Source organism: Eurypyga helias, unplaced genomic scaffold (genome assembly GCF_000690775.1).
Source record: "Eurypyga helias isolate BGI_N326 unplaced genomic scaffold, ASM69077v1 scaffold13593, whole genome shotgun sequence".
Lineage (NCBI taxonomy): Eukaryota > Metazoa > Chordata > Aves > Eurypygiformes > Eurypygidae > Eurypyga > Eurypyga helias.
Window position 1 is genome coordinate 46,251 of NW_010240635.1, and position 10,388 is coordinate 56,638.

At 39.1% G+C, this 10,388-nt stretch overlaps 1 protein-coding gene across 1 annotated transcript; it reads right to left on the reverse strand.

Annotated features, from left to right (window-relative positions):
- Nucleotides 1–495: 495 nt before the first annotated feature.
- Nucleotides 496–9,710, reverse strand: LOC104507275 (calmodulin-A). The gene is made up of 6 exons (XM_010148502.1): nucleotides 9,702–9,710; nucleotides 9,567–9,597; nucleotides 4,235–4,378; nucleotides 4,055–4,161; nucleotides 3,160–3,295; nucleotides 496–1,748 (listed from the first exon to the last, which is right to left on the reverse strand). Exons 1-6 carry the CDS (start codon nucleotides 9,708–9,710, stop codon nucleotides 1,720–1,722), a joined length of 456 nt encoding a protein of 151 aa, XP_010146804.1. The 3' UTR covers nucleotides 496–1,719.
- Nucleotides 9,711–10,388: the final 678 nt, after the last annotated feature.

Genomic DNA, 10,388 nt, shown 5'->3' on the forward strand with positions numbered 1-10,388 from the left:
AGTTATAAATACCTCACAGATGATTAAAACTGTTTTAAAGTGTTAGGTAACTGCTCTGCTGGGATCAGGTGAGAGTAACCAGATGCAGGGGCCAGTGCTTTGTTTAAAGACAACCAGAATCCCCAAACAAGATAACCACATAGCATATATAAGATCAGTCAGTTCTTGCCAGCAGAGCACAGAGGCAAGGCCCACCAACAGCCTCTGGCATTCTTTTCAGGTCTTGGATTTGTCCTTGGTCAAAACCAGGTTGGTTTCTCGCTTAAAAAAAAAAAACACAACAAATCTTGACAACCAACTAGTGCTAGAAGCACAATCATGCTCATTAGCAGATCAGTAAGAGAGTGTTTTCTTTATGTACTCTGAGCTGACTGCACCCTGAATGGCAACTCAAGACACTGCAGTTTCAGGAAAGTCCAGGTGTGAGACTAAGTTACCCGATGTAGCAGCTGACAGGGAATAAACTCCAAAATAATTAAAAAGAAAGCAAACAGATTTAGTTGTCTGAACAAGGAATTTTAATTTTAGGTCAACTATTGAACTAGGTCAACATCCAGTTCACAATGTCTACAGATAGTGGGCATAGCCAGTCACTACGGTAAGTTTATTGAAGCACCAAGCTCCACACAAGACTGTAAAATACATTTTAAACTACTAGTAAGAAAGCTTCTTCAAGTCAACAATACTATTAAGGGCCAGAGTTTAAGGACTAAGTTTTCACCTTCCAAGCTATTTTAAGACAGCCAATCCATTGCATAAGCAAACCAAACCGCTACATACTAAAACACAGAGCAGCAACTGTATTGAACAATTCCTGTAAATAATTCAAGGATACATTGAAACAGTATGGGTAAATTGTAATTTTTTATTGGAAAACAAATATACAACTTGGAATGGATTTGAGGCAAATCGTGCCATAAGCAGATTTTTTTTGAAAATAAGTGGCTAAACAAAGTTTAAAAAGCATAGTAACAAGAGGAGAAAATGTTTTCTGGTACAGGACCAGCAGTACAAAAAACCTTGTGTACGAGTACCTGGATAAATCACCCGTTTTGCATTAGTGCAACTTAAGTTTCATATTGTTGACTGTCAATCGTCCACAACATTAAGACTCCACATTTCAACATGTTACAGGTATGGCCACAAACAAGTTACTGGGAAGTAAACTAGGAGAATGATTTGTATAGTGCATTAGCCACACGTATATGTACTATTCACATGGGTTTATCCTGCAGTTACCTGCAAGAGCCCTTATGCTCCATCACAAAAAGCGGAATAAGCTCCTTTATGTACTGGAGAACTAGAGCCAGCAAGTTGCTTTAAGGAACTGCTAATGCATGGTACACCCAAGCTTACTTTACGTAACTTGTTACACCAGTCATACCTAAGTCTCCTAAAGAAAGCTACTTTTTTATTTTAAAAAACAGACAACCCAGATGTTCCCTCGGTTAACCAACTCCATCTAACTTTAGATGTGCAGAAGGGCTTAAATATCCAGAGTAAGCCACATGCAACATTTGTTACTTAGATCAATTTTCCAAAAATCAGAACAATGACAGTAAGATAAAGGAGAAAAACATGGAGGAATGGCCTTCTAATTACTATACATGCATATTCTTTTGACAGTAAGGGAAAAACCTTTTACAGATAAGTTACAAACAGAGAAAAGGCAAATAAACAATTTTGTACAAGAAATTTAACACATTCTGTACAACATCTTCACTTCGCTGTCATCATTTGTACAAACTCTGTAAAAGGAAAGAGTTGCACAAGAGTTATTCCAAGAAAAATCTGAATTGCAAGAGCTGAGAACTGACCTGCCTGACTAGGCCTGAACACCGTTTCAAAACTATGTTTTCAGTTACATTCAGAAAAGCACTTTCAAGACAGTCCCTTTTTCTCCCTGATCACACCTAAAAGCTATTTTAATGGCAAAAGGCCTCTTTGTCAAGAAAGTTTGTTCCCCAATTCAGTGAGGTACCACCTTCCAAAATAAACTCAGTCATTCTTGGTTGTCTTGCCCCTGTCTAAGATCAGCAGAAATCATGCTGAAGCAACTCAGTTAAGTAAGTGTACACACAAGGAGGGCATTGTGATGATTTGCCTTTTCCAAAGCAGAACAGCTTCAGTCTTACTATTTTGCCTGACCAGCTTTCAGCAAGTGCATCATTGCTTATTCACATCACATTGGAAGTCAGATCCCACAAAATAGGATTTTTCACTTGTCTTGCTGAACCATAGTTTCAGCAAGGAACCAAGAACCTAAAACAAACAACCTAACTGGCTGCTCCAGTTTCAGAAGAGCAACTGGAAAGAGGGGGATGCCTACCCTTTCTAGCACCAGCCTCTAAAACAGTCTATTTAAGTAGTTATGGAGCAGCAGCCCTCTTCATAAAGAGACCTCTTCACTCACAGACAAGAGCTTATCCTGAGGCCACAACCAAAAAGGCCTTGAAGGGAAGCCACACCTACACCTCAGAAACAGTAAGGTTATTATCTGAAAATACCCTAGCCCATGCCTGTAAGGTGTTCAGAAAGTTAAAATGAAAACAAATCTAATGCTTCTGAGCTGCAAGCAATTGTCTAACAGAACTACTCCTGCCTGTGTGACTTAAGTCATTTAAGTTTCAATGCCAGGAAGAAAGAGGGAAACAAAAAAAAGCTACTGCTGCAGCACATTTGTGTGACATTATTTATGAGGTCTTCTAAAGGTCTTAATTTCTGGGTATTTGAGGCTTTCCCCCTTTAATTAAAATTAGTAATTTATTTTAATAAATCAGTAATTTTAAAAGCATTAATGAAAAATTAGTACCTTGCTGCAGTCAGATCAACATTCATTAGTGACCAGAACCATATGAACAGTACAAGAACATCTTTGCTAGCTTCCTCATTCTATGGTCACGAGACATCATTACATTTCAAAAGGTATTTCTTACACTGCACAGCTGAATAGTCATTTTTTGCCATTGGCACAAAGGCAGCAATAACCCACTCAAAACCTCTTTAGGGGTACATTATGTAGCTACTGAAGACATAGCTCAAAGGAACACTAACTGTTGAGATTTCATCTGCCCTGTTTAACCTTGGTGTGGCTATCAGTGTCTACACAAATAACCAACATGAAAAGCGCTACACAAAAATAATTACTTAACTCCTTACCTTCATAGTTTACTTGACCATCACCATCAATGTCTGCTTCCCTAATCATTTCATCAACTTCCTCATCTGTTAGCTTCTCCCCAAGATTTGTCATCACATGACGGAGTTCTGCAGCACTAATGTAACCATTACCATCCTGAGAAGGGGGGAAAAAAAGACAAGACTGGAATAAAAATTGCCTAAAGCCTAGCAACTTAACTGTAACTTACAATACTGCAGCTTTAACCACTAGCATTTGCACAAGGTATGTGAGAGCTGTAAGCTTATCTTCAATATGGGCCAGGATCTTAGTCTTAAAGACATTTTAAGAACAACGTATCTGATACAGACTACTTTGGCTATTCTATCCAAATACATTCTTTAGTTACTGAGAAAGCAATCAGCACCTTTTGCAACCTTTTCAGGTGACAGATGCCTATTCAATTGTGACTACATGGTTCATGTGTCTATTTCTTCAGACAGAAACTACTTCTTTCACCTGTTCCACAGGAGTACAGCACAAAGCCACAAGGCCTTCAGAGACCACTTTTACATATCTCATCCTAGCTGCAACACTAGTGCATACAACTATGGACTGACCTTTCCCTCTACACACCAAGGTACTTATCAACTTTTTTTTGTTTAAAAGTGCATCTTTTAAAGATTTAAGCAATTTCCCTGCTAGCCTCATACAGGTATTTAGTATCATGGCACATGGTAGTTTAATAGCTACCCACTACCATACTGACCCATTTGACTTTCAGGTGCAATAGCACAGTAGTCTGAACTTTAGGATGACTAGTTAACCCAGAAGTTCTAGATGACAGCACTGCAGTTGACCCCTCAAATCAGCGAGGAAGCCATTAGAAGTCAGCCTGAGTTTTCATAACAAATATTCATTAAACATTTTTTGTACCTTGTCAAACACACGGAACGCTTCTCTAATTTCTTCTTCACTATCTGTATCTTTCATTTTTCTTGCCATCATTGTCAGAAACTCTGGAAAGTCAATTGTGCCATTGCCTGCAAGACAGTTACTTCATTAGAAAACCATGTTTTAGGCACTTTATTAGATTACTTATTAGTAAAATCTCACCATCAGCATCTACTTCATTGATCATATCCTGTAGCTCTGCTTCTGTGGGGTTCTGACCAAGCGATCTCATCACCGTTCCCAACTCCTTTGTAGTTATAGTACCATCACCATCCTTGTCAAATAGTGAAAAAGCTTCTTTGAATTCTGCACAAAAACAAAAAAAGGAGTTAAAACCTTCAGCTTTGAAATGTTACATTTACTTAATCATATAATAATCATCCATTGCTGCTTATTGTTGCAAATTACAAAACTTGATTTCAGTCTCAAGACAATTTCAGTAGAGCACTCAGTCTGCTGTAATTGTAATGCCAATATGGAAGCACCAGCCTGTGGAAAACCACCAATCTACCATTCAACCTCATTTTGACCTAAATAAGATGGAAGGTCATCAACCTTAGAAGTACTGAGATGTTTACCATCTTTAACAATCCCTAATACAAAGCTGAAAGGAACTATTCGCAACTAGAATCATCCACATCCTTGGCAGGAACTGTTTCTTCTCATGAGAAAATATTATGAAATTACTCTGAGAAAGCTGAAAAGTAGTACTCCAAATACAATTGCTACAGCTTAAAAGCACTTCTATTACTAATAGAGTAGACAAGTCAACGGTAAAAGATATAATCTGCCCAAACTAAAAACAGTTTCTCATTGTAACTCGCTTCTGCTGGACATGTAAGTCTAAACAGTATGTGCTACTTGAAATGGCAGTACCTAAGCAGCAGAGGTCTCAATATTTGGCCATACCTAGGCTAGGCAGGAACTTCTCCCAGTTTTCTCCCACTCTAGACTTCAACAGTTCTTCAGTCTATGTATATATACACAACTCCAGTCAGTTTTCAAGAAGGAAAGTCACTGGGGTCAATGTCCAAAAAGCTGCTGAGAAAATTGCTGCAGCCTCACTGTATCTGAAACAGCCTTCACAGAACTAGTCAAAAATAGCTGTAAGACTGCTTAACTAGGTTCCAATGCTACCTCTGAGCCCCCTACAGTGGCCACATCGTAGCCAGCAATATTAATACAAGCATAACACGCTTAATTGTCCAGTCCAAAAAATGGAATTGGTTTTAATCTATGCCATCTGTTTGGCCAGACTTTAAACAAGCTCACTGGACTGTAGTAGCTCATACACAGGTTAGTTAAATGTGAAAAGCTTATCTACTCCCTCGTATAGTTCAGATCCTTCCTACAGCTGTCAAGGCACCTGATAAACCATGCCTTTGGAGAACTAGTTAGCTCAAGGGTACTTCTGCATCAGAAATACTTCCATGAATTATTTTTTCAACATTTCCAAGCAGCCAGCTTTCCAGATGGTAGGTTTCCCAGACCAGAATTAGTCACAGTAAAAAGTTGTGTTTTCACATGAACTGCATAAAGTCTTATTTCATCCATTTCAAACTCTGAAACACTTGAGGCAAGTACAAGCTGGCAAGTGTTAAAAATGCAACTACAAAAAAAATAGGCTTTTTATAGTTCATGAATGCAGCTATAATACCAGAGCCACAGTTGAGTCCCATCCAGGAAAAAACCACTCTTGTACATCTAACAGTCTGAAGTGTTCCAAAAGCCAACTCCTGCTGTTTAGCACATAAGAAACAAAGCAAGGCTACCACAGGACTAGATGAAACCATTTCAAGTCAGTATTGTATAATCACAAGGCAGAAACAGGCCTACGCAAACCAGTAGCTATAACCTGAGCCCTAGAGTAACTTCCAAACAGCCTCTAGGGCTAATTTCACTTTATTAGGAGTAAAGTTTTATCCCAGGTAAGAGACTTGTGGGTCACACCTAGAGAAGTTCAGAGTCTATAACGGAAGTATCTCAAAAGGGAAACATTGAGTCTTCATCAGGAGTCAAGTACTCAAGTGCTATTCAAAACATTTAGCTCTGAACTGCTTCAGCCACAGCATGAAGGTCAACTGTCACCAACCTAAATATAGCAGACTCCACAGTACTGTGGTGACCATGCTTAGAAAGAGTAATACTTCCTTTCCATGCAAAATTCAAAAGACTTGCTGTTTCAACAACACAGGCCATTCAGTGGTATGTTCTAGACACTTGAAAGGGACCACTCAGCTTGAGTCTTTACCTTTCTTTTACTCAAAAATGCTGTAGGCTAACAAACTATCAGCTATAAAGTGTTACCATAAAGTAAGCCAAAAAGATCAGCAGCTTATTTCTATTTGAAATACTGAATCTGGTTAGGTGTATGACTTTTAACCACTTCTAGGAACCAGCTCCAGTATTGAGAACAAAGCAGTAACACCTATGCAGGTACAGTTGAGACTAGAAGAACCACCTAAAATAGCTTTGGAGGATTTGCAGCAACAGCCTATGAAAGCTGCTATGAGATATTGGAATTTAGCAAGCAACTCAATTCTGGCTTCCTGCAACATAAGATTATAAAACACACCTGCCACACTTAAACACCTTGACTCCATGTAGCACATAAAGCAAATCCTCTCTATTCAACACTCCATATCAAACTGCAAATGGAAATTCTCTCACATCCTAGATAACCTAGGATGTTTCTGACAGGCTAACCCTGTCAGAAACCAGAAGACAGTGTCAGCAGAACCACTCATCTTCAGGGCAGGCTCCTTCTGAAAAGCACACCATCAAGAGAAAAAGACTACTTCCAGGCCACGTGAAAGTAAGTCTAGTCCAACAGAATGTGAGCTCTTAACATCCTAGCTCAAAATGTTCTATTTAACAATAGCTTCTGGGGCATCTCTGCACCACATCACCTTTCCAGATGAAGGGGCAGTCGTCAGTGACCTAATATGTCCAGTGAACCAGAACCATCATTCCCACTCTCACCCAGTTTAGCCAGCTATGTCTGGAGCTTTTATAGGAGAATGTCAGTGGCTCTCTTCACAACTACCAGGAGCTCAACACTTCAACATGACTATTTCTACTATGAAATAAATTCTAACTAACATTAGTGGTCAGACCCCCACAGAGAATCACAGCGTACTGAAGGAACAAGGCATAACAAACACCATACATAGGCCTACTTGTTCAGAGCACCGATTTAGACCTCTGAGGTCTAGTGGAAGTATAGCTCACTAGACCAGCTGCTTTGGGACAAAAGCATCTTTACATTTTTTTCTGACTACTCACATCAAATGGGCCTGACTTATTTACCTTTTTTATCCAAAGGGGTACCCATTTGACTTGGCAACTTCAATTCTTGCTGAATGAAGCTGCAACTAGCATTCACATTCTGTGCCCACTCAGCTTTCAAAATCAGTCTTTCATATTAAGAAAACCTACAAAATCTTTCACCCCCACCTGTATTGACAAGAAGGTTCAGTTCTATGTACCAGCAAGTTCCACAGCCAATAAGAACATCCACAGTCTTACACAACTTTATTCTGATGCTTCACAGCAGAGGTGGAAGATTTAAGTCCAGAAAAAGTGCTGTTAACTACTTCAGCCTTCTATTTAAGAGAAGGTACTACAAGGTAGAGACAACATTCCATTTTCTAAAGCCCACCTTCAAACCAAAAGCTAGGTATCTTCAGGTAAGCTGAAATGGAATGGGCGGGGGGGAAAAAAAAAGATCAAGCTTTTTAAACCACACTACCTCTGTAAAACACGCACGCTGTGCCGCTAACAGTTTTCCCATGCAAGACACTGGCCTTTAAGAGCAGAACTAAACAGACTCCCCTTAGTCAGCTCCAACCCTTTCCAAGTAGTGCTAGTGACTATTCCCTAGCAGAACAGCAGTGGGCTTATGACTTCACATCAGAGGTTTACAGTTCACTTAAACACATTTGCTTCACAAAATACCAGAGCTGAATTGAAAGCAGCAGGCCATTTTACACTAGATACTAACATATATCAGTATAACAACTAAGCTATACCTTCCACACATTTGAAAACCTTCTATTCCAGTACAAGCTTATTAGTACTCACTTTTGGCTTTGACAACTGTACTTTCATTACTTAACAGCTAACATTTGCACTACTCCTGAGGCAGTGTTAGTAAGTTTCCTGCTTATATTCCATAATCAGTAACATCAACTAACTGAGCTTCCACAGTTATGAACTAGAACAATAAACCATTATTGAAAAGACAGCAGTGACAATTGATAACACCTGCTCCAACTAAACTGATCAAAAAACCTTAAGGATAGGTAGGCCACTTCCAAAAAAAAATCTTGAGTTGAACTAGATTTGTCTTGTGCTTACTCATAAGACAGTGCCATGGCAACAAGTAAATAGACTAAGGACTTTCCACAAAGCCATAATTAGTATCCTATGAGTTAAAACAAGCTTCTGAAGTCTAAAAGCTTCAGAAGAATGTTCTTACACTTCTTATTTGGCAGTTATGGTAAAAACAAAGGAGCTCATTATGACACTTCTGTTTAACAGAATGTCTTTCAAGAGCTCGACCACAGTTAAATAGCAATCACCTCTTAAAGGCCATTTCATATGCTTGACCTGGTACTACTACATTAGCAGAACTAACACTCTAAAATCATTTCACATGACAGTTATGCACCCCGAGATTTTCTAGCGTTAACACTATACACTTGTCAGATCAAAACCCCTAAGATTTTTAAAGTCTATGGCAAGGCTTAATTCTGCACTGCCAGCTTAAAGTCACATCAATTACTGAAGTTGAAATCAGCCTTCCGAGAGCAGTGACAGGTAGGATTTTGTGCAGCCTGCACAAGTAAGACATGATAAACTGAAGTTTTAGCCACCAAGTTTCATAAGTGCACAGAAACCACTGTTCAGGGGCCAATATTATGATTTAAGAGATGCATATTTAAAGCCTTTCAAAGCAAGCACCAGACCATCCTAACAGAGCACAGAACATTTATGTCCAAGTACACAATGCAGTTCCAAATATGGAATAACAAGAGTTGTCATCATGAAGCCAGTCTCTGCTGTCATCAAAAACAGCCACCCTGAAATGTCTCTGTTGACAGGAGACCAAAAAATACATTATTTGTGCCTTCTGTCAGAAGAGCACTCCAAATTCCAAGCCTTCTCCAGAGATTTGCCCCCTCACTGCCTTTCAGTTTGCATTTGGACAACTCTGTAGCCATGAGACAGGCAAAAACAAAATGGCCAAGTCGACTAGCTACTAAAGCTGTGAGGCTTGCCTAACTATTCTAGAACAAAACTTCAGATTCACTGTATCCATGGTGCTTTTACAGCAGATAAGCCTTTAAAACTTGGGTGACAAGTTAAAGTATTCCACAATACTACTTTAGTACCTAAGAAAGCTAAATATCTTGTGTAACACAGACTGTCACTGGATTAAGAGATGTGCCAGGTCAAGTAGGAGTAGCAACACAGCATGAAAAAACCTCACCTGCAATCTGCTCTTCTGTCAGTTGATCAGCCTGCAATAAAAGAGAATATAATTATAGTTATAGCAAAAGTTCAAGGCAAAATAAGACAGACTTGTAGAGGCCTCTGAACATGGCAGCTGCTCTTCAGGACTTACCTGTAGCATTCTGAAATAGTTCTAACAGTTCAAAAGGCATTAAGATTGCTTGCTAAGTAAGAACTGGCAGCTTGTCCTCATTTTCTGACCCTGCAATATCTGGCACACCCAAATATTCAACCTATTACCCAAGCAACACTAGCAAACTGAAGGCACACAGGTCCCTCTAGACTGGGTTTGAAAACTCATTAACATAGCAGCCTACTGACAGTAATATTTCAATAAACTACCCTCAGCTTTAACATTAAACACTTCAGGTTTAAGTCCTGGACCAGTAACCTCCAAGTCCCAAATTAAAGGCAAATTAGTCTGTATTATTAAGTTGCAACGCTGTAATTTGAAAAATACATTCTTCTCTAGAATTAAATCATGCCCTGATTGACATGAAGCTTCATGTCAGAACCTGGTAAAAACCAGAACCCATATAATCATTACTAGCAGCTTCAGCCCAAACTGGCAATTTCAATCCATTTGAAATTGTCCTACAGCTGTCTAGACTTATTTCAGACCATCACCTACAGACTCAAGTGGCATAAGGTAGTTTACAGAACCACTAGAAAAAAGGTTCATTTGTGTAAGGTATAATTTTTGGATCAGTAGTTGGGCAAGCACCAGTTTATACTTCGTTGTGCTCTATCACCGAACAGTTTTGAATCAAAACTAGACTTGAGGAAAACAAAACCCTCA